Source organism: Lacerta agilis, chromosome 18, assembly GCF_009819535.1.
Source record: "Lacerta agilis isolate rLacAgi1 chromosome 18, rLacAgi1.pri, whole genome shotgun sequence".
Taxonomy (NCBI): Eukaryota; Metazoa; Chordata; class Lepidosauria; order Squamata; family Lacertidae; genus Lacerta; species Lacerta agilis.
Window position 1 is genome coordinate 858,710 of NC_046329.1, and position 22,481 is coordinate 881,190.

The following is a 22,481-nucleotide window of genomic DNA, read 5'->3' on the forward strand; positions in this document are numbered from 1 at the left end:
ACAAAGAATATCCTATTTTTCACCTTAGCTGCAATTTCCCAAAGTCGTACCCCCCCCCAAACACACATGATCCCATGCAAAAATCCCCCCCCCGGGTTTTGCCCTGTGCTAGAGATCCCAGACAAAGGCGCCTGAGAAGAGCCTGGCAAAGGGAGAAAGAATCAAAGACACAACCCAGGGAGGCGGACACAGAAATCCTTTTTGGATTTTTTTTTTTTTTTTTTGCAAAAATAAAGAAAGAGAGAGGGCTTGCTGCTGCAGCCCCCCCCCCCATCACCAGAGAAGGCCGTGGTTCTGGAGTGAGGCTTCTTCCCTGGTAACACAGCATTTCCCCGGGAGAAAATGGGATTTAAAAACTGTCGCGCCCGTCATGGATCTTCCCCGGGGTCTCAAGGGGGGCAGGAGGAAGAAGAGGAGGAGCAGGAGGAGGAGGAAAGGGAGACTACTTAAGGTGGGAGGGGCTGCCTCTCTAACATGCAGGTTTGGGAGTCCCATCCTGCTTTCCTCCCCCCCCCCCCTGCACTCCATGAACGGGAGAAACAGCAACACAAACATGGCTTTTCCAGTTTCAAATCTTCTTTCCTGTCCCGCAGAGGAAGGAGGTCATCTTCCGACAAAGGGCAGCCCTGAAAGGAAAGCAGGTGGTTTTGTTCATTAAAAAGGGACGTTCCCCATAGAACCGAAGAATCCGGATAGACTGCCTCTGGAGCAGGAGGCTCCACATGTACATGAACGGAGCGTGGGCTGTTGATTCAGGTCCAAAGGGAATCCATCCAGTCCAGCTTCCTGTCCTTCGAGTGGCCAGGCTTCCCATCCTTTGGATCAGGCCAAAAGGGGCTCACCTGACCAGGCTTCCTGTCCCTGCAGGAGTCCGGATAGACTGCACCCTGCACCTGGAGGCTCCACAGTAAGAACCTGGGTGCCGCATCAGGTGCAAGAGGGCACATCCAGCCCAGCTTCCTGTCCCCACAACGGCCTAACGCTCCATAGGACCTAGGAGCCCAGGTAGACTGCCTCTGGAGCTGGAGACCCCACCAGAAGCCTGGCTGCTGTCCGCTCCTGCGTCTGATCATTTCCCAGAACGCCAGAGACCGTCTCACCCTGCGACAGCTAGCACATCGGCCCCCTCCCCAGGGAGCCCCGCACATGGTCCCCGGCACACACCTTCCAACCTGCCTCATTCCTGCTGCTCCTCGTTGCTGGCGCTGGGCGTCCGGCTGCGGATCTGGCTGCGCAACTGCTCTATGAGCTCCGGGTTCTGCTGCTGCATCTGCTGCGCAAATTGCTGGCCCCTGCAGAGGGAGAGAGGCGCATCAGGGGGGGGCCCTGGTCAGGATGTCAGGCGTTTTCCCACTGCGAAGGCAATCGGATCAATTTAATAAATCCATAGCCGGCCAACTGCCCTGGGGTCTTCGAGAGATTTAATAACCGTAATAAATCCACAGATTAATAAATGGACAGAACGGAGAGAGAAAAGGACCCTCTGCACAACTTGAATTCCCTACTGAAGGGTAAAGAGTTCATACCACAAACACAGGCAGAGACTGCAATATTGTGACTTGAATTCAGAGACACCACCTGCCGAAATATTTGAATGGGAAGCATGTATTTGTGGTCAAATTACTGCAGGTTCATCTTATGAAAATAGATTTAAAAATAAAAGGGAGCAGCAGTTCTCCAGGGGTGTGGCGGGAAGTTTCAGGGGAAACCCAAGAAACATTATTTTATTTTATTTTATTGATTTATAAACCACCCTTCATCATAAGATCCCAAGGCGTTTACCATTCAAACATTTCAGTCTAGGAAACTACCAAAATCGTGTTTTCATTGCAGAATATGGATGGATATCTTTTCAAAATTAAGACCATCTTCACTGTGTTTTCCAACGCGTATCTTACCAATAAAAAAGTCTGGTTTGGTGCAAGCAAGTTTTTGTTCTGCAAATGTGGCCCAGAGAAAAAAGTTTGGGCGCGGGACTGGGACCTGGGAGAGACCAGGGTTCAAATCCCACCCACTTGGGACTCAGGGGTCAGCCGCTACCTCTCAGCCTAACCAACCTCGCAGGGTTGTTGTGAGGGGGGTTAAATGAGGAGGGAGGGAGAACCAGCTGGAGATCCTTGAGAAGAAAAGCGGGGAGGCAGATGCAAGGCTGCTGGCCAGGTGCTGTTGCTCAGAGCTTTGGGGGGGGAAGACCCCCCCCCCGGCCTTTGTACTCACGCTTGGATAAGGCTGGCGAGGTCATTGGGGGACGCGCTCGCTCCTGGCGCTGCCATGGGGTTGGTGCCACCCGAGATCATCCCAGACATCCTTCCAGCAAAGAGGGCAGGAGAAAAGAAAAGGGGTCATTGCCACAGGTTGCGAGAGGCGGAAGGGACCCCCCAAAGGTCATCCAGCCCAACCCTCGGAGGCTCTTCTGAATGGCGAGATGGCTCTCCTTCCAGCAATTCTGAAATCTGCAGGGACCCTGCCATTTGGGGGTGTCAGAAGAAGCTTTAAAGAAAGACCCCCACCCCTTCCCTAAAAATCAGGGGTTTCACATACTTACAATTGCTGTACCTGCGGATTGTTCATCAGGTTCGATGCCTGTTTTTTAAAAAAAATTAAGGTGAAAAGTGGAGGGGAGAGAAAAAGAGAGAGTTGTTGGGGAGCCTTCTTTTTACTATTAAATTTTTATTATGAATTCTGTATTTTTTCTATTGCAGTTTTATGTTTCAAAGTGCCCAGAGATCTAGAGGGCAGCATACAAATTTTAACAACAACAACAACAACAACAAGAAGAAGATCCTTGCCCCTCCAACAAATCAAAACAGCAGCTCAGCATGCAGGGCTAGACTCACCATGCTCATGAACCCGGGGTTGTTGAGCAAGCCAGCTAAGTCGAAGCCTCCAGCACCCCCTGTCTGAAAGGCAAACAGAACCGCAGAGTCGGAAGGGACTCCCAAGGATCATCTAGTCCAGCCCCCCGCAAAGCAGGAACCTTTCGCTCAATGTAAGAGCAAAAGGAGGATTTACACACCACTGTTCCCTCCTAGGAGCTGAAGGTGGTGTGCACAGTTCTCCCCTTCCACTGACATCCTCACAATGACCCTGCAAGGCAGGCGGGGCTGAGAGGTGGCGATTTGAGCCCTGGCCTCTCCCCGTTTAATCCCCACAGCCACCCTGCAAGGGAGGCCAGACCAGGAGAGGCAGTGCCTGGCCCCCTAGGTCACCCAGGAGGCTCCATGGAAGTGGGTGGGGGATGTCTCAACCCTCCCTGCTGTTTCCCAATGCTATAATAAGGGAAAGGTTGACAGCTATGACTCCCTCGTGGGTCCTGGCCCAGGTGCTCTAACCACTGCACCACTGCTGCCTCTCCTTCTCACCGGGCTTGGAGCCTCCTTCATTTTCTGCTCCGTGACTTTGAGGTTGGACTTGTACGTCTCGTTATCCGGGTCGAGCTCCAGAGCTTTTCTGTAGTAGACAATGGCGTCCGAGAGTTTGTTCAGGCTCGACAGGGCTAAGCTGGAAGCAGGAGAGAGAAAGAGAGAGAGAAGGTAGGGATCTCCACCAGGTTGCCTGACCGAGAAGGAGCACCCTGAGGTCCAAAAGGCGTTCCCCGGCTGCATCCTGGGTCTCCCACTTAGGCTGGAGAGGCCAGTGGGGAGGGGGGGATTACCTCTCCCGCCCCCCCCCCCAAGATGCTCACCCCATCCTGCCATAGGCCTTGCTGTATTTGGGGTCGATGTGGATGGCTCGTTCGCAATCCCGGACGGCCCCGGTGTAGTTCCCCAGCTTGCTGTAAGCGGCAGCCCTGCGGAGGAGAGAAGGAAAGACGCTCAGCACTCACGCAAATGGGACCCTGGAATCGTGGAGTTGGAGGGGACCTGGAGGGCCATCAAGCCCAACTCACTGCTGTCCAATGCGGAAATCGAACCCGCAACCTTGGCGTTCTCAGCACCACACTCTAGCAATGGAGCCCTCCAGGCTGAGAGGAAGGGGGAATAGAGAGAGAAACAAACATACAGAGAACACACACACACACACACACACACACACACACAGGTAAAGGTAAAGGGACCCCTGGCCGTTAAGTCCAGTCGCAGACGACTCTGGGGTTGCGGCACTCATCTCGCGTTACTGGCCGAGGGAGCCGGCGTACAGCTTCCAGGTCATGTGGCCAGCAGGACTAAGCCGCTTCTGGCGAACCAGAGCAGCGCACGGAAACACAGTTTACCTTCCCACCAGAGCGGTACCTATTTATCTACTTGCATTTTGACGTGCTTTCGAACTGCTAGGTTGGCAGGAGCTGGGACCGAGCAACGGGAGCTCACCCGATCATTGTGGGTCTTCGAACCGCCGACCTTCTGATCGGCAAGCCCTAGACTCTGTGGTTTCGCCCACAGCGCCACCCGTGTCCCATATACACATACACATAGCTACACATGTGGAGGAAGATCTGCCCATCTCCCGCCAGCTCACCGATTGCAATAGTAAACTGCATTGGACGGATTCAGCTCAATGGCTTTCCCATAGAAGGAGACGGCACTTTCAAAGTTTTCCGCCTTCATCTGCTCATTTCCTATTGAGAAGGAAACAAGGAAATCCTAGAGTTGGAAGGGACCCCGAGCGTCATCCAGCCCAACCCCCTGCAAGGCAGGAATCTCAGCTAAAGCATCCAGAGCACCACTATCAATGCTTTTTTTCTAGATGATGTTGTTTCAGTAAGTGGCACACTCTTTAAGCAAAAGAAAGAGGTGCTGGTACTGCAGATCCTTGAGAACCCCCTGGAAAAAAAGCACCGAGGATGATGGGGGTGATCCCTGGCAGGCTCCCTCCCCACAGACATGCGCCTGGCCCTCTCGCTGTGCAGCAGCCCGGCTGGAGCTGGCATGGAGTGCGCGGAGGGAGGGCCTCTCACCTTCGGCCTTCAGCCTTTCTGCCTCTGCGGCCTCTTCTTCTGAGGGGGTGACTGGCTCTGAGGGGGGTGGGCTTGGCTGCGGCTCCTGAGGGCAGAAAGAGAGAAAGTCAGAGCTCAGGAGGTGCCTGCCCAATGGACCCTTCTTGGGGCAGGCAGGATCACCAGGAAGGGCCCCCAGAGGTCATCCAGACCAACCCAGTCGTGCTGTCACCACAGGCTACCTGCTGCCCCCCCACCCCGTCTCCCCCCACTCTGCCAGCAACACCGCCTGCAAAGACACCCCGTTCTCCCCTCCTCTTGCTCCCACAAGCACCCACTTTTGCTGCAGCAGCTTCGAAAATCTCCGGCAGGGTCTGGGACAAGGCAAGGCTGCGGTCGTCCGTGGAGACACCAAAGGCTGTCTCGAGGCACTGGATGGCAACTGCAGGGGAGACAAAGGGCCCTCTTAACCCTGCTCCCCTCATTTACTGCTCCACAAGAAGGCTGGGGGGGGGGGCGTGCCGGTAGCAGGACACGTTCCTGGCATGAAGAAGGTCCCAGGGTGGCAGAGACACTCAGCTTCCAATCTCAAACGCCTGCGACTACTCAACAAAGACAAGCGCGGATGGGGCAACCAAGCCAGATGGGCAGGGTATAAATGATAAGATTATGGTGACTATTATTATCAATCAGATTTGCATCCCGCCCTGCAAAACAGACCACTTTTAAGGAAGCAGTGGTGCCGTGTTGTGTGTTTTAACAGATTAGATCGATTGATTGATAGCTACATAGATGTAGCTTCAATTTCAATGATGTTTGATGACTTTTTAATTTGTTAATTTGTTGGGAGCTGCCCAGGGTGGCTGGGGGAACCGAGTCAGATGGGGGGCATATAAATAATAAATTTGTTGTTGTTGTTTTCCTTTGTTTTTAGCGGTTTCTGTTTTATTTGCAAGCTGCCTTGTGTCCTGTCATGGCAAAAGGCAGGATATAAATTATTATTATTATTATTGATTTATTTTTAAGAGTCAAATATTGGGTGAGAAGGTTGGGCCAAAGGGTCCCCCGAAGCCTAAACAGAAAAAAATAGAATAAAACTGAGCTTTTTCCACCTCCCATCTGCCCGTCCTCTGCCCCACCTTCCAGGCTCTCCTGGGCGTCAGGTGAGAGTCCGCCATGATGCAGCTGGTCCTGGAGGAATTGGATGATAGAGAAAGCCAGGCGCCTCTTCTCGGCCATGCTGGGGCTCCAGGGAACTCCTCTTGGCGGCTGGCAAAGAACAACAGCACACAAAGGGTTAACAGTCAGCGTTCAAAATCTGCCAGGTGCGTCCAACTGAGGCCACAGGGAGATCTCTGGGCACCTCCGTCTGGCTGCTCCCCCTGGCTTTCTTAAGCAGGTCAGCGGAAGAGCTCATTTCTACCCATGGTTCACCCCCTCCTCTGTTAATCCCTACAACGACCCTGCGAAGGAGGCAAAGAGGTTGTGACTGACTCCAAGGTCACCCAGTGAGCTTCATGATGGAGTGGGGATTCGAACACTGATCTCCCAGGTCCCCGTCCAACATTATCACCATTACACCCCCACTGGCTTCCCAGAGCACTTCTGCAAATAGATAAAATACAGTGGCACCTCGGGTTAAGAACTTAATTCGTTCCGGAGGTCCGTTCTTAACCCGAAACCATTCTTAACCTGAGGCAGGCTTTCGCTATTGGGATTCTGCTGCCGCTGCATGATTTCCGTTCTCATCCTGGGGCAAAGTTCTCCACCTGAGGCGCTACTTCCGGGTTAGCGGAGTTTGTAACCTGAAGCGTTTGTTACCCGAGGTATGAGGAAAGCCAAATGTCACTTAGAGAAGGACCTGAAATATTCTCCCTGAAGCTGACAAAGAACAGGACATCATTGGATTTCCTTCTACGCCTTCCTTCCTTTCTTGCAGATACGGTGACGCTATAGAGCTGACGGAAGGTTTGTCTGTTTGCACTGGGATGCCTCTTTGGAAATCATCTCCAGATTCTGCAGGGCAGCTCCCCAAATCAAGGAGCAAGTTGTACCTCTGGGCTTGGATCCCGTCAGGTGACATTTTGGATCAAGACCCGGGACTCCACCATTCCAAATCACACTGATTTCAGAACAGTGCTGATTTTTAACCGCTGGCGCAAAGACTGGGCTGATTTTAAGCCACTGATTCCAAAACTGCACTGATTTTTACCTGATTTTAAAGCCTACTAATTTTGACTACTGATTCCAAAACCATGCTGCTAATAATAATAATAATAATTATTTATTTATACCTGCCCATCTGGGGAAATCAATTTCTAAGTGCACTAATTTTAACCAGTGACTCCAAAACCACCACACTTTTAAAAAACCGATTCCAAAGTGCACTGATTTCACCAAAACTGCCTTGATTTTTTTCTTGTTTGTTTCTCAGAATTGCTGAGGCCATACCACATATCTTCTGCTCCCCGCTCCAGTCTAGGGTGAGGGTGCCTCCCCCACCCCAAACCCCCTCCAGCCCATGGATGGTGCTGCATCAATAAAACTAGCCATGCTGGTGCCCCCACCCCACCCCCTGCTCCCCAAAAGCCAAAGAGACCATCATCCTCACAAGAGAAGTAGCTGGGGGGGGGGGCGCAGAGGGGTCTGCACAGGGGTCCCTCCAACGCCTCGACCTTCTCAGGTGGGCACCCAGGAAGGCAGGCTTTGCAGCCCACCCTGTCTCATGGGATCTGGGGGGCTTTTGTTGAAGGAGGGAACATAGCATAAAGTGAAACAGTGAAAACTGGGACCTCATGGTTCTCCCAGGGGTTTTTGGCTGGACAGGCAGGCATCCAACAGGCACGTCCTTCTCCTCCCCATGTACCACGTGGAGATGCAGGCATGGAAAAGGGCTGCACCTGCTGGAGTTCTGCCTGTTCTGCCCCCCCCCTCCATTATGGTCTGGGGAAGGGGAAAGGATGCCCTCCTCCGCGCCCACCAACTCTTTCTCCAGGGAAGAGGCAGGAGCTCAACAGGTACAGCCCCGGATACACAGAGACAGAGAGAGAGACCCCCGCCTTCCCCTCTCAAGGACCCGGCTGCCTCCAGGGAGGAGGAGGAAGGGGCAGCCCCCCACTTGCTTCGAGGGAGACCGGGAGAGGGGCAGAAACCCAACCGGTACAGCACCCTGGCCACCACCCACCCCGAAAGTCTCAGGGCAGCCCCTCCCCCTCGGAACAAAAGGGGGGCCTTCCCCGGGACCCCCACCCTGCCCCCTTCGCCCTCCCCCCACTCACCAGCCCTCCGTCGCCCCCCAGCAGCGCAGGAGCCAGCGAGTCCGCCTCCCCCCGGTGCGCATGCGCGGAAGGGGCCCCTTCCCTTGTTCTCCGGCCTCCCGGCCCAACTGCGCAGGCGTGACTGAGAAAGGACTGCGCCTGCGCCCTGGAGCAGGTTCCGCCAGTCGCCGACGCCCAACTCTCAGTTCCGTCGGGCAAAGCGCTCATCGAAGCGCATGCGCAAATACTCCCCTCGCCGCGCTCAGGAGCACACGCGCGAGAGTGACGTGGCTGACTCTATCATCTCCAGTGCATTACATTCCAGAGATAGATAGAACATGTAGAGTGACACAACTCCTTGTCTGCATAGGGTGTTTTCGGGTTCGCAGTGGAGAAATCATTCTCCTTCGAAGAGGTTACTGGAGTTTTAGGTCTGCGAGAGGCAAACTACGGTTACCAGATTCTTTGGGGCGCGCACGGGGGGGGGGGAGGGTGTACTTTAAATGCATGCTGTACATATACACTGGTCTTGTTAGCTAGGGATGATGGGAGTTGTAGTCCCGAAACAGCTGGAGACCCAAGTTTGTGAGTTTGGGAAAGGGTATCAAAGTCCAACTGAACATATTTTTCAGATTGGACACACCTCGGACTTCAGTGTTGTGGTTTTTAAGGGTTATTATATATTTTATTTAATTTTTTAGAGTAGAGGGATGCGGGTGGCACTGTGGGTTAAACTACAGAGCCTAGGGCTTGCTGATCAGAAGGTTGGTGGTTCGAATCCCCGCGAGTGACGGGGTGAGCTCCTGTTGCTCGGTCCCTGCTCCTGCCAACCTAGCAATTCGAAAGCATGTCAAAGTGCAAGTAGATACCAGTAAATAGGTACCACTCCAGCGGGAAGGTAAACGGCGTTTCCATGCGCTGCTCTGGTTCGCCAGAAGTGGCTTAGTCATGCTGGCCACATGACCCGGAAGCTGTACGCCGGCTCCCTCGGCCAGTAACGCGAGATGAGCGCTGCAACCCCAGAGTCGTCTGCGACTGGACCTAACGTTCAGGGGTCCCTTTACCTTTACCTATATTTTTTAGAAAACATTCCAGAGCATCTCAGTAAAAAAGAGCTCAAGCTGTGAGTTACAAGAGACTTACTATATTGTCCAATGTTTGCGGAAGGACTAGCACACAACGGCCCTGCAGTGTTGTCCAGTGTAATTGTCATAAGCATGTTGCGAACCTACAGCTGGCCTAAGACTAGCAGAAAGCCCTGCAATCTAGTCCACCGCCAGTGCTACCAAGTGGGCATCTGACAGTGGTTGTCCAACAACCTTGCAAGGTAGTACACAGCTACTCTTCTTCTTCTTCTTTGGCGATCCCTCATAGCTGAGTAAGATTGTCTTCCATAAACATGGTTTTAACAGTGAGTCCGTAAGTGACTGTGGAGGCCGATTCTGGATCCACACACCCTTCCACGGTGAGGACATAGGTTTCTGGGTGGGAGTTGATCATGGTGAGGGTTTGCCAAGCGTGCTTTCCTCTTAGCACGTTTCTCCCTTGTGTCCTGAGTTCGAGTGTCTTCAAAGCCCATGACACCTTTGGTAAAGGCTGTTCTCCAGTTGGAGCGCTCGCAGGCCAGTGTTTCCCAATTGTCTGTGTTTATACTACATTTTTTTTAGATTTGCCATAAAAGAGTCTTTAAACCTCTTTTGTTGACCACCAGCATTACGCTTTCCATTTTTAAGTTTGACAGAAGGCTTAGGGATGGAGCGGATACCCAGCCAACCTTCCAATTACGAAACGCTCCCGGTTCAGTGAGCAGTAAACGACGCCTTCCTTAAATTGCGCACCCCCCTCATCACTCCGCGCGTTTTACCCTTTTTATCCAACAACAAAAGGTTCTCTCTTTACGTTTCGTATGTCTATGCTCCCCTTCCACCAACTGAGGGAGGAAAGCAGGCGAGTCGCTGCTATGGGAGAGCGGTGGATTGTGGGAGCAGGAGGTGGAGCCTGCGCAAAGGCGGAGAAGCTGCCCCGCCTTTGTCCGCTCCTCGCCCAAAGGGGATGCGGGAATCGAGTCTGTACAAGACAACTTCCGGCTCTCTATTAAAGGAAAGAGGCTTGCGGGCCATTTCCCTGTCCCCACCTGAAGATGCGGCCGGGGGGAGAACCAGGGACCCTTCAGCTTGCCAAGCTCAGCCACCTTCCTTAAAAAAAAAAAAAAAGGTTGCTTGTCCTCATGGTTCTCAAGGAAGGATGCACGCATATTCCTGCATTGCAGCGGGTTGGACTGGATGACCCTCAGGGTCCCTTCCAATTCTATAAGAGATTATCTCCTAGTGGGGTTTGCAATGGGGAAAATATGCGCATGCAAAGCAGGTGACAACCCTCCGCCCTCTGTTTTCGAGGTGGGCGGGGCTGCCTTCCTTCGCCCCGCCCCATCCCATAATCCCACTCGCTCTCCGCTCCCTCCTCCTTCTCCTGCCTTTGCTCTGGAAAGCTCCATGTGCCCGGCTGAGCAGGAGCGGCAGGAATAGCAGCAGATTAAAGCGGATGGCTCCTCCGACAGGTGATCTTGGGGGTGCAAAACAGGTGCGCCGCGGGGTTGCAGCTGCCCTGAGGTCGGAGCTGCAATAGAAAGTCCGGGAAGGTGGGGGGGGGGTGGTCAGAGCCAGGAAGGCTAGGATTCCCCCCCCCCCAATCTTCCCATTTGGACTTGTCCCGGTGAATTTCAGCCTTACCTGCCAACAGGCTTCCATCCATCTATCCCTCTCTCTCTGTCTTTCCACAATTCGTTCAAAAAAACTTCACCGGTTGGATTTCTGTCCTTCACCGGTTGGATTTCTGCTTGAGGTGCACAGGGGCAAGGAGTGGGCGCCCCCTTCCCTTTTCCGCACCAGATGCCGAGCATGAGCAATGTGCCAGCCACATAAGAATGTCAGAACCATGTAGCCCAGCATCCTGTCCTCATAGGGGCTCAGCAGATGCCCCCAAAGGGAAACTCCACCGGCAGGATTTGAACACAAGAGTGAATTTCCCCTTCATGGTGTGGTTTCCAGCAACTGGGATTCAGAAGCAACTGGGGAGGCCAGAGCAGAGACACTGTGGCTAACAGCCATTGACAGAGCATGAATTTTTCCAGTCTTCTTTTAAAGCAGTCTAGTTCCTTTGGCAGGGAGTTCCGCAGATCCCCAGCAGCTGGCATGCAGAAGTATTGCTGCCTCCAACTGTGGAGGCAGAGCTATCCTGGCATTGTCTTTCTCCTCCATGAATTTGTCTGACCCTGTTTCTAAGCCGTCTAGGGGGCTGGCTGCCTCCTGTGGCAGAGAGTTCCGCAGATTCCCAGCCACTGATCCTACTAGCCTTGGCAGTGGCGAGTAGCCCTTTGTTTTCCCCTTCCTGCTTGCTTGATGCCCCCTCTCTGCCCCTTCCCTACCCAGACAGCACCATGGAGGCTGCAGCCCACCCGTGCCCGGCCATCCGCCTCCGCTGGGACCTGACAGCCGCGCAGATCCAGGACGCCACAGCCGAGCTGATCGAGAAGACCAAGCAGGTGTACGACACGGTGGGTGCCCTGGCGCAGGGTGACATCTCCTACGAGAACACGCTGGGTGCCCTGGCCGCTGTGGAGGTGGAGTACACAGGTAAGTCCAGGGGGGGCCCTTAAGGCGCATCATTTCCACACAATAGGAATCCTGGAAGCTGTAGTTTGCTGGGAACTTTGGCACTGGGAGAAGCTGCGGTTACTGAGATTTTTTGTGTGGATCTGCCCTATCAAATGAAAGGTTGGGGGGAAGGAAGGTTCTTCTTCATCATCATCATCATACGTTAAATTTGTATGCTATTCATCTATAGATCTCAGGGAAGTTAGGATATATAATTACGTATAAATTAGTGTGTTTTTGCTCTAGTTTTTAGTATGTCTTTTGTGTTTCTATCTTGTATTCTTATGGTGCAAGCCTCCTGGAGGTAGAATCACAGGAGAATACTTTTGGAAGGTACCCTAGGGGTCATCCAGTCCAACCCACTGCAATGCAGGAAACCTTTTGCCCAACGTGGGGCTCGAACCCATGACCCTGAGCTGAAAAGTCTCTTGCTGTACTGACTGAGCTGTCCTCCTTTTGCTCTATGGATGAAAGACGGGAGACAAGGATAAAATGAAACGAACTAGCTTCCAGGGGGCTGGAGCCGTGATACTAAATGCCCCATTGTTAGTCAAAGTGAGCGTAGCTCTGGGGCACAGGCTGTTCTCTGCGTGGGTCCGTGAGTGGGTAGGGGGCCGAGAGGTTTGCCCTGACGGCCCCCTTTTCCTCTTCCCTTTCCAGTTCAGCGGAACATGCTAGACTTCCCGCAACACGTGTCTCCCTGCAAGGAGGTTCGTGCGGCCAGCACTGAGGCCGACAAGAAGCTCTCTGAGTTTGACGTGGAGATGAGCATGCGGAGGGACGTCTACCAGCGCATCATCTGGCTGCAGGTCGGGATGCAGGCGGCACCCCAAAGTGGGGCGGGAAGGGGGTGGGACTGGTGCTAGAACTCCCCCAGGGGTCAGGCGCTCACCCAATTGCAACCGTGCAGAGTTCTTTGGGCACCAGGTTGGCGACTGACGTCTCCCTCTGGCTGGCCTCTCCAGGTTTCTTTTTTCTTTTCTTTTTAAAATAATTTTTATTGAATTTTACAAAAAAAATCATCGTCACAATCATTATTTCAAAAACAAAAGACATTACAAATCCTCAACGCCCCCCCTCGCCCCACCCAGTGACTTCCCTCAACTTCCTTTTCTGGTTTTTGGGCATATTATCTCTCCCTGTTTATTGGTTATTCCTTATTCTTTAAAAAAAATTAAATCATTATTCTTCTCTTATCATTTTAACATCGTATTTCTATTTCACATTTGTTATGTTGATTGCAAGTATTTAATCAAACCCTGCATGTGAGTCTGTTTCTTTACATCTGTAAATATTACATAAACGGTTCCCAGTCTTTCTTAAAATCTCTGTTGTCTTTTGTCTTTCCATTAGTTTTGCCATTTCAGCGTATTCCGTCCGTTTCCCTTGCCATTCTTCTTTAGTTGGTATTTCAGCCCTTTTCCATCTTTGTCAGGCTTCCTCATCCTCGGCCCTCCAGATGTTTTTGGCCTACAACTCCCATGATCCCTAGCTAGCAGGACCAGTGGTCAAGGATGATGGGAATTGTAGTCTCAAAGCATCTGGAGGGCCAAGGTGGAGGAAGTCTGATCTTTGTGCTAGCAATATCCTAGCCCTAGTTGCAGCAAACATGAAAAGTTTTTTTTCTTCTCTTTCAGCAAATCTTGGCCTGAAATGCCTCACAAAAAAACTTCAAAAAAGTTAGCTTAAACATTTTCTTCAATTCATTATAAATCATTTCCCAATATTTTTTAATTAGTTTACAATTCCACCACATATGAAAGAGCGTACCCTCTTTTTCTTTACATTTCCAACACTTACTGGGGGAAATAATTAATTGCCTAGGACTTGCAGTTATTATCTGTTGTTCTTTAGCATTACCTGACCTTTTCTGCTGACCTGCTTAAGAAACTCAGTTTGCAGAAATTAAGCTTTGCCCTACCATGAGCTTGAACTGGGTGTAGGTGTTTCTCTCAGCCCTCGGGGCAGAGCATGGGCTGTGAGCCTGGAAAATCCAGTTTGCATAGCAGCTCTCCTCTGAAGAGTCATCTTCGCCCTTTGGCTGGGTAGGCTCATAGCTCCTGACCAAATTTTCTCAACCTTATAGAGATGAAATAATAATAATAATAATAATAATAATAATAATAATAATAATAAAATAGTTGTTATTACCATCGTTGTAACTCCTGGCCTATTTTCTGAACTGCTTTAAGTGGTTTAGAGATGAAATAACAACAACAGCAATAATAATTATTAGTAATACAGCCGTAACTCGGGTTGCGAACGGCGCGGGTTACGAATGCGCCAAACCCGGAAGTGCCGGAACAGGTTACTTCCGGGTTCAGCAGTTCGCGCATGTGCAAAAGCAGCGCTGCGGGTTGTGGACTGCTCATGATGTGAACAGGGCCCCGGAATGGATCCCGTTCGCGTCCACTGGACAGTGGTACCTTGGTTCTCAAACTTTCCGTTCGGGAAGTCCATTCCAAAACCAAAGCGTTCCAAAACCAAGGCATGCTTTCCCATAGAAAGTAATGCAAAACAAATTAATCCGTTAAAAACAACCTCTAAAACAGCAATTTAACATGAATTTTACTATCTAATGAGACCATTGATCCATAAAATGAAAGCAATAATCAATGTACTGTACTATGAAATAAATAAGACAGTATTGTAGATGATAAAAAATATTATTTTTTTCTTACCTGCACTGATGACAGTCATTGTTTGGATGGGGGGGCATTTATCCATTTCTGCAGACACACAATCGATCGGTAGCTGAACTGGGTTCCACAGAGTCACCGAAACAAAAGAACCGAAAAAGCCTCAAAAACCAAAACACAAAATAAATAGCAAAAACAAAAGCGCCAAATTTAACCCATTCTGGAAGTCCGTTTGACTTCAGAACTGTTCGAAAACCGAGGCACGGCTTCTGATTTGTGCAGGCGCTCCGGAAACAACAGCCGACAGCTGCATCAGATGTTTGCCTTCCGAAAACGTTTGAAAACCGGAACACTTCCGGGTTTTTGGAGTTTGAGAACCAAGGTAATTACTTGATTTGTTTCTTCCTTGCAGGAGAAGCTGGAGAACACCTCCCTGAAGCCAGAAGCGAAGCGATACCTTGAGCGCCTGATCAAGCTGGGCCGGCGGAGTGGCCTCCATCTCCCTGAGGAGACGCAGGAGGTGGGAGACATTTGCCCAAGGGGGGGGGGACCCTGAGGGTCCTCTGGCCTCCCAGGGGCACGGCTGGGGGAGGCTTGGAAGCGAAGGGAACGGAGCTGGCCAAACGCTGCGATTCCTGCCTTGCAACGGGTTGGACTGGATGACCCTTGGGGGTCCCTTCCGGCCCCACCATTCTCTCATCCCAGCAGGGCTGGAGGGACGCCCCTGCGAGGTCAAAAGAGGCGTGGAAAGACGATGCGCAGCCTGAGAAGAGGGGCCTTTCTCCCTCTTGTGAATTCTTGCAGGCCTTTTAGCGACTAAACCGCCCTGTGTGGATGACTGCAGGGGGGGCGTTCTTGGGGGGGAGCCGACTCGGCTCGGGGCATTCTGCTGCCTCCAACCCCGTTTCTCCCTTTCGCCCAGAAAATCAAAGAGATCAAAAAAAGGCTGAGCGTTCTCTGCATCGACTTCAACAAGAACCTCAACGAGGACACAACCGTCCTGCCCTTCTCCCGGGAAGAGCTGGGTAAGGGCGGGGCAACGGGTGTCCCTCGGGTGCCGTGGGTGGGGGGGGCAAAGTGGGTTGGACTAGATGAGCCTTGGGGTTCCCTTCCAACTCCACCTTTCCATGATTCTTCATATCTGGGATAGCTCAATCGGTAGAGTCTTAATCTCAAGGTTGTGGGTTCAAAACCCACCTTAGGCAAGATTCCTGCCTTGCAGAGGGTTGGGCTGGATGACCCTCAGCCAAACCCAATAATTTTCTCAACCGTTCCTCCCAGGTAAGCATAGAAATAATTTAAAATACTTGTCATTAGATTACGGATTAATGTTACTTTGCTTAGAAATGGTAAATGATTGCCAAGTACTTGCCATTATATTACAGATTAATTTTGTTTATTATTATTATTATTATTATTATTATTATTATTATTATTCCTGACCTTTTCAGGGGGTACAATTTGAAATCCTTTGCTTTTCCAGAAGCAGATTAAGTGTATAAAAGCATCAATTCATAGCGTAATAATGAAATAACCGCAGTGACCCAATAACGGGCGCCAGGAGCGATGAAGCCTGCAATCCTCACATGAAACTTGTACAGCTAAAGCACCCAGTCCTCTGTGAGGCTCGCCCCCTGGGCCCCTTTGCCCGCCACCCATGGGTGCCCTTGTCCTTCCTTGCAGGGGGTCTCCCTGAGGACTTCCTGAGCTCCCTGGAGAAGACGGAGGAGGGGAAACTGAAGGTGACCCTGAAGTACCCCCACTACTTCCCCCTGATGAAGAAGTGCCACGTTCCAGAGACCCGGAGGCGGGTGGAGAAGCAGTTCAACTCCCGCTGCAAGGAGGTAAGAGGCAGCACAGACCCAACAAACAAACAAACAAACGCCTTTTCTGCTTTCTGCCTGGAGAGTGGCTCCCTTTCTCCCTGCATATCTCTGCTGCCGCATGAAAACTCGGCAGGGACTCGTCCAAATTTTGTCCCTCGCTCTTTAAATGCCGTCCGAGTTTGTGGCTGTCCGTGCCTCCTGTAGCAGTGAGTTCCACAGGTGAAACCTGCGCCATTTCGCCCGCCCTGACCCTTCCCGGCATTCCGCTTCCTTGCATGCCACGAGTTCGAGTTTACGATAGAGGGAGGAAAACCTCCCTGCACGATTCCATTTTCTTGGTTGAGGGTTTTGCTGCAGACTCTTATTTCCTTACGTTTCTCAGAGCGCAGCAAGAATGTCTGTTTCTCCATGTAGTTGATGATAAAGGTCTTTCTGAAAGTGGGGACATAAAGGGGGCTCCTTTGCGGTCCGCCCCCCACTGGCTCCCTCACCTCCTCCCTGCCTCCGGTTCCCGCAGGAGAACTGCCAGATCCTGAAGGAACTGGTGGTTCTGCGGGCGAAGAAGGCGGCTCTGCTGGGATTCGAGACGCACGCCGACTTCGTCCTGGAGATGAACATGGCCAAGGACTGCCAGACGGTGGCCTCTTTCCTGGGTAAGGCGTTTCCGCAGGTGGGGAGCACGTGGCTTCGGCCCCAAAGAAAGCGGGGTGGTTGAAGGGCCCCCTAGGACTGCAGAGGTGGAAGGGACCCCGGGGGGTCATCTATCCCAACCCCCTGCAAGGCAGGAATCTGCGCTAAAGAATCTGTTAAAAACCTCCAAGGAAGGAGAGGCCTTCCAGTAGGTGCAGGGGAGTCTCTCCGTTGTTTGTGTTTCTTATTTGCGTGTTTAGACAACCTTTGACTAAAATTCTTTATTAATAATACCGGTAGTTAATATTTTTGAAAGCCAGAGGAGGTTCACAGACCCCTTCCTGGAGCTGCTTTTCTGTTCCAGAGGGCAGGACCCGAACCAACGGATTCAGAAGGTGGTGGACTCTGTTCTTTGGAGGATTTTAATCAGCTGTCTGTCAGGGATTCTTTTGCTGAGATCCTGGCCTCGCAGGGGGGGTGGGTCTAGATGTCCCCTGGGGGTCCCTGCAACCTTCCGTTCTGTGCTTCTTCAGCTCAGCTCCCTGCTCGGCAGGGGGGTGGCCTAGCTGACCCTGGGGTGCCTGTGGTTCTTCGGCCGAGCTTCCTGCCCAGCGCAGGGTTGGTCTGGATAACCCCCGGGGGGCCCTGCAACCCTCCCGCCCTCTGCTTCCCCCCCTCCCCGCAGATGAGCTGGCGGCCAAGCTGCGCGTGCTGGGCGAGCAGGAGCGGGCCCTGATGCTGTCCCTGAAGCGCCAGGAGTGCGAGCAGCGCGGCCTGCCCTTTGACGGGCACCTCCATGCCTGGGACCTGCGCTTCTACATGAACCGGGTTCAGGAGACGCTCTACCAGGTGGACCAGAACCTGCTCAAGGAGTTCTTCCCCATGGAGGTGGTGACGGCCGGCCTGCTGGGCATCTACCAGGAGCTGTTGGGGCTCACCTTCCGCCTGGAGGAGGGAGCCCCCGCCTGGCACCCCGACGTCCAGCTCTACGCCGTGCAGGATGCCCAATCCGGCCAGGCCATCGGGAAGTTCTACCTGGACCTCTACCCAAGGTGAGTCCCGGGGGGGGGGGGGCAAAGGGTCAATGAGCGTGCAGAAGGTCCCACGTCCAGGGGTCAGAGGGAGAGTGCGGCTTCCACATCGGGCCAAAGAATCTGGGTAGACTGCCTCTGCAGCTGGAGGCTCCATAGTAAGAACCCGGGGGCTGGATCAGCCCAGCAGCCCAGCATCCCGACCTCACAGCAGCCAAATGCCCCATGGAACCGAGAAATCCAGATTGACTGTCTCTGGAGCTGGAGGCTCCATCAAGGCATCCAAAGACTCCCGCCACTGGATCAGGCCCAGAGCACCCTGGTCCCAAAGTAGCCAACCAGATGCTGTCCAAGGGAAAAATTCTGGTTGCTCTGTTAATAGTTAGACAGCAATTGTTTCATCAGTGATTTGTAATTGCTTCACTGGTGATTTTTTGCTGCATTTGGGATGTTATTTTCCGCAATCACCAATTAATGGTTGTAAACCGGTTCGCGATTCATCAGGATGGGAATCGGCAGAGAAATAGAATCTAGCAATCAGTCCAGAAGCCCCCAAGGGGTCCTGAGCACAGCAGCCCTGCCCCCAGCTGCTCTTCCCGCCTTCTGGTTCTTGAGGGTAGACTGCCTCAGGCCAAAGGGGGTGCATCCAGCCCTGCTTCCAGTCCTTGCTGGAGTCCAGATAGACTGCCTCTGGCCCTGGAGGCTCCAGGATGTGGACATCCAGCCCAGCCCCCTGCAATGCAGGAAGCCCAGAGAGAGAATAAGAATCGTAGCGTTGGAAGGGGCCCCAATCCGTGCTCTGCCACAGACTCTCCTTTGTCCCCGGGGCAGGGAGGGCAAGTATGGCCACGCCGCCTGCTTTGGTCTGCAGCCCGGCTGCCTTCTCCCCGACGGAAGCCGCCAGATCTCGGTGGCAGCCATGGTGGCCAACTTCACGAAGCCCACGCAAGACGCGCCTTCGTTGCTGCAGCACGACGAGGTGGAGACCTACTTCCACGAGTTTGGGCACGTCATGCACCAGCTCTGCTCGCAGGTTAGAGCCCTTGGGAGGCAGGGTGGGGAATCCCTTGGCCTCGGTCTTCTGGGCTGGAAAATGGGTCCCAGGCTGAGCTGCTGAATTTTCCAACCTTTGAAAATGAGGGGTGCTAGAAAGTGGTAAAGGGACCTGGGATTGGAAGGATATTTTGGCTAAATTAGTGCGATTTAGTGTTGCCTGTTGGGTAAAACGTGTGAAACTGTGTGCAGAAATTGCCAAGTATTGAATAGTAGAGTTGGAAGGGACCCCACAAGGTCATCTAGTCCAACCCCATGCAGGGCAGGAATCTACACAAGCATTCATGGCAGATAGCCCCCCATGGCAGCGTCACATAGTGGTTAGAGTGTCGGACTAGGTCCTGGAAGTTACCAGGGCTCAAATCCCCCGCACTCAGCCATGATGCCCACTGTGTGACCTCTCAGCCTAGCCTGCCTCACATGGTTGCAGAGATGAAAAGAGGACAAAGATTTGGGAGAGACCAGTGTTCGAATTCCCCCACCTTGGTCATGATGCTTAATGGGGGACCTTGGAGTTATTCAGAGCCTCTATCTCGGCCCCAACCTACCTCACAGTGTTGTGGTGTGGGTTAAATGAGGCCTGAGCGAGACCAGGGTTCAAATCCTTCCTACTTAGCCGGGAAGCTCGCTGGGTAACTTTGAGGACAGTCCTGCAGCCCTTCCTCTCTGCCCCCTGGCAGGCGGACTTTGCCATGTTCAGTGGGACCCACGTGGAGAGGGACTTTGTAGAGGCTCCGTCGCAGATGCTGGAGAACTGGGTGTGGGAGAAGGAGCCCCTGCGGCGGATGTCCACGCACTACAAGAACGGCGCGCCCATCCCAGACCAGCTGCTGGAGAAGCTCATCAAGTCCCGACAGGCCAACACAGGTAGGCAGCATCCCCAGGTGGCTTCATGGGGAGGGTGGGAAGGAGCAATATTGCCTGCAAAAAGCATGCCTAGAATCGTAGCATCCATCCAAACCCCCCTGCAAGGAAGGAATATTTCACCCAACGAAAGATTCGAACCCGTAACCATGAGATTAAGAGTCTCAGATTCTACTGACTGATCTCTCCCAGATCAAAAGCTTATCAATAAAAAATAACTTGCTGCCAAAGAATCTTGGATGCTGAACAATCCAGTAGCTTTCTTTCTCCATTTAAAAATGTTTTTTGTATGTGTGCGATAATTTGAATTAAATCCTTTTGATGCGTAATAGCAACACCATAGAGATAAGCAAGGAAATGTCCTCTTTAACCTAGAAGCCGGTGTTTGGGCAATACATGCAGGACTGATTAGTTTATTTTGTTTCATTTATTAAATTTATTTATTTAATAGTTAATCAGCTTCCTCATCCCAGACTCCCCTTCATAAAGAAGGCGACACACAGTTTCTGAGAACCAGGAAGTTTCCTAACCCAAAGTGGCTCCTCTTGCCTTTGTTCTTAGCTCTTTGAACCTTCTGCCTACTTTATTTCAGTTTTCGGCTTTCCCCCCAGAGCTGGATGGGCCAAAAGGCTCCCTGGCCATTTGGGGCAGGGGGGTGGGGACCCCAGAGCCCTCTGCCCCACTTTTCTCCTTTCCCTCCTCCTCCTCCCTCTCTCTCTCCAGGGCTCTTCAACCTGCGCCAGATCGTCTTGGCCAAAGTCGACCAGGCTTTGCACACACAGACGGACGCCGACCCTGTGGAGGAGTACGCCCGGCAGTGTGACAAGATCCTGGGCGTCCCTGCAACCCCAGGTAACGGGCAGAGGAGGCTGCGGGGAACAAGGCTTTGTTTTCTGCTAAATCTGGCCAAGATCAATGCAGTTTGGAAATCTGGTCAGGTCCCTTGCTGTTTGGAAAGGTTTCACCTGCCCTCTTAATCCATTGCACGAGGCAGAAAGTGAAGGAAGACCAGATTATATGTCACAAAGGAATGTCAGATTCTAGTCCTCACTGAAATCTCCACCGAGAGCTCCTTTTCTCCATTGCGTTTTCTCTTCCAGGAAGATTGTGTGGTGGGATTTGGGCTGTTTCCCATGGAGATGCAATGCCCCACGCAGACCATTCCTGCATTGGGGGGTCCTTGGGGGTCCCTTCCAGCCTCCAGTTCTGTGTCTAAGGGAAGGGTCCCCACCCCCCAAGGCTCTCCTGACCTTCTCCCTGCATTGCCCCTTGCAAGGTACGAACATGCCGGCGACGTTTGGCCACCTGGCAGGAGGCTACGATGCCCAGTACTACGGCTACCTCTGGAGCGAAGTCTACTCCATGGACATGTTCTACACCCGCTTCAAGAAAGAAGGCGTCATGAACCACAAGGTAGGCCCGGAGCCCTCCATCCCCCATCCCCTCCTGCCCTTCAAGCCAACCAGAGCTGCCTGTGTCGCTCACCTGCCAGCCAAGAGCCTGGAATGGCCTTCGCCAAGCACCGGGTCCTGTGGAACTCCCTGCCACTGGGGAACTAAGTGAAAACCCTTCTACTCCACCAGGACTATTACAGTGAACAGTGGTGAATGGACAGCCATGTTCAACTTTATGCAGTTTTATGAGACAGCCATGTGCATTTTTTAAAATATAAAAATAAATTTTATTAAGGTTAATAGAGAAAAATACAAAACTTAATATCCTTCCCCCTAGGTATAATGAAAGCATAAAAAGTGGGGGGGGGGGAGAAATAAAAGGAGTAGAAAAGAGGGGAGAGGGGAGAGAGAGAGAGAAATGAGCAATATGCAAATACTTTTATGCTGGAGAGAGGGCAGAGCCTCTGCAAGGGCTGCTTTTCCCATTGCATGTCCTGGAAGTGGCAGTTTATTGCATGGCTTCTCTGGAGCTTCTAGACTCTCCTTCCCTGGAGGTTGGGTGGTCACCTGTCTTGGATGCTTTAGCTGAGATTCCTGCCTTGCAGGGGTTGGGCTAGATAACCCCTGGGGGTCCCTTCCAACTCCCGAGTCTCTGGTTTTGACCCGGGCTTCTCTCTGGCTCTTTTCTAGGTGGGCATGGACTACCGCAACTGCATCCTGCGTCCCGGCGGCTCCCTGGATGCCTCCGACATGCTGCTCCGCTTCCTTGGCCGGAATCCCAAGCAGGACGCCTTCCTGGCTAGCAAGGGTCTTGCCGCTGACCCCACCAGCCTCCCCTCATCCTGCTGAGACCTCCCCCTGCCCGCTTCCCAGCCGGGGGCACTTGCAAGTCCTGCCTGGTGGTGGTCTGCTTGTAGAAATAGCCTTGGGAGGCGGGGGGGGGGGCGGTCCGCCTTGCCTCCCACCCGGAGTTCTGGAGGGAACGGGTCTCTCGGCTTCCTGATTCCCTCCTTGGCCCACCCCAGAGCCCCAACAAACAAAATTTCTCTAAACCCATCTGGCTCCTTTGCTTCCCCCCCCCCCGCCGGAAAATATGCTTTTAATGGTTGGTTTTGGAGCTCTGATTCTTTCCTGCCCTTGAGCGAGGGCTGGAGTTTGCAGCCATTTGCAATCAGGCTCTGGGTTTCCTGCCACTTGCAAGTGGATCCCTGGCCTAGATCCGTCAGATCCAGGGCTCTTGCAGAAGTGTAAAGCGCCC

The 22,481-nt window shown here is 52.5% G+C and overlaps 2 protein-coding genes across 2 annotated transcripts; one reads left to right on the plus strand and one right to left on the minus strand.

Annotated features, from left to right (window-relative positions):
* Nucleotides 1-1,171: 1,171 nt before the first annotated feature.
* SGTA (small glutamine rich tetratricopeptide repeat containing alpha) lies at nucleotides 1,172-8,277 on the minus strand. Its single transcript, XM_033136671.1, has 11 exons — nucleotides 8,155-8,277; nucleotides 6,016-6,145; nucleotides 5,215-5,318; nucleotides 4,898-4,982; nucleotides 4,459-4,558; nucleotides 3,686-3,790; nucleotides 3,363-3,501; nucleotides 2,838-2,900; nucleotides 2,546-2,583; nucleotides 2,218-2,307; nucleotides 1,172-1,292 (listed from the first exon to the last, which is right to left on the minus strand). The coding sequence occupies exons 2-11, from the start codon at nucleotides 6,113-6,115 to the stop codon at nucleotides 1,178-1,180; spliced, it is 939 nt and encodes a 312-aa protein (XP_032992562.1). The 5' UTR covers nucleotides 6,116-6,145; nucleotides 8,155-8,277; the 3' UTR covers nucleotides 1,172-1,177.
* A 2,320-nt stretch (nucleotides 8,278-10,597) lies between these two features.
* THOP1 (thimet oligopeptidase 1) lies at nucleotides 10,598-22,124 on the plus strand. The gene is made up of 13 exons (XM_033136649.1): nucleotides 10,598-10,690; nucleotides 11,562-11,765; nucleotides 12,447-12,595; nucleotides 14,838-14,945; nucleotides 15,348-15,450; nucleotides 16,109-16,269; nucleotides 16,769-16,904; nucleotides 17,567-17,933; nucleotides 18,744-18,945; nucleotides 19,646-19,832; nucleotides 20,553-20,681; nucleotides 21,106-21,242; nucleotides 21,914-22,124. Exons 1-13 carry the CDS (start codon nucleotides 10,675-10,677, stop codon nucleotides 22,070-22,072), a joined length of 2,058 nt encoding a protein of 685 aa, XP_032992540.1. The 5' UTR covers nucleotides 10,598-10,674; the 3' UTR covers nucleotides 22,073-22,124.
* The last annotated feature ends 357 nt before the right edge of the window (nucleotides 22,125-22,481 follow it).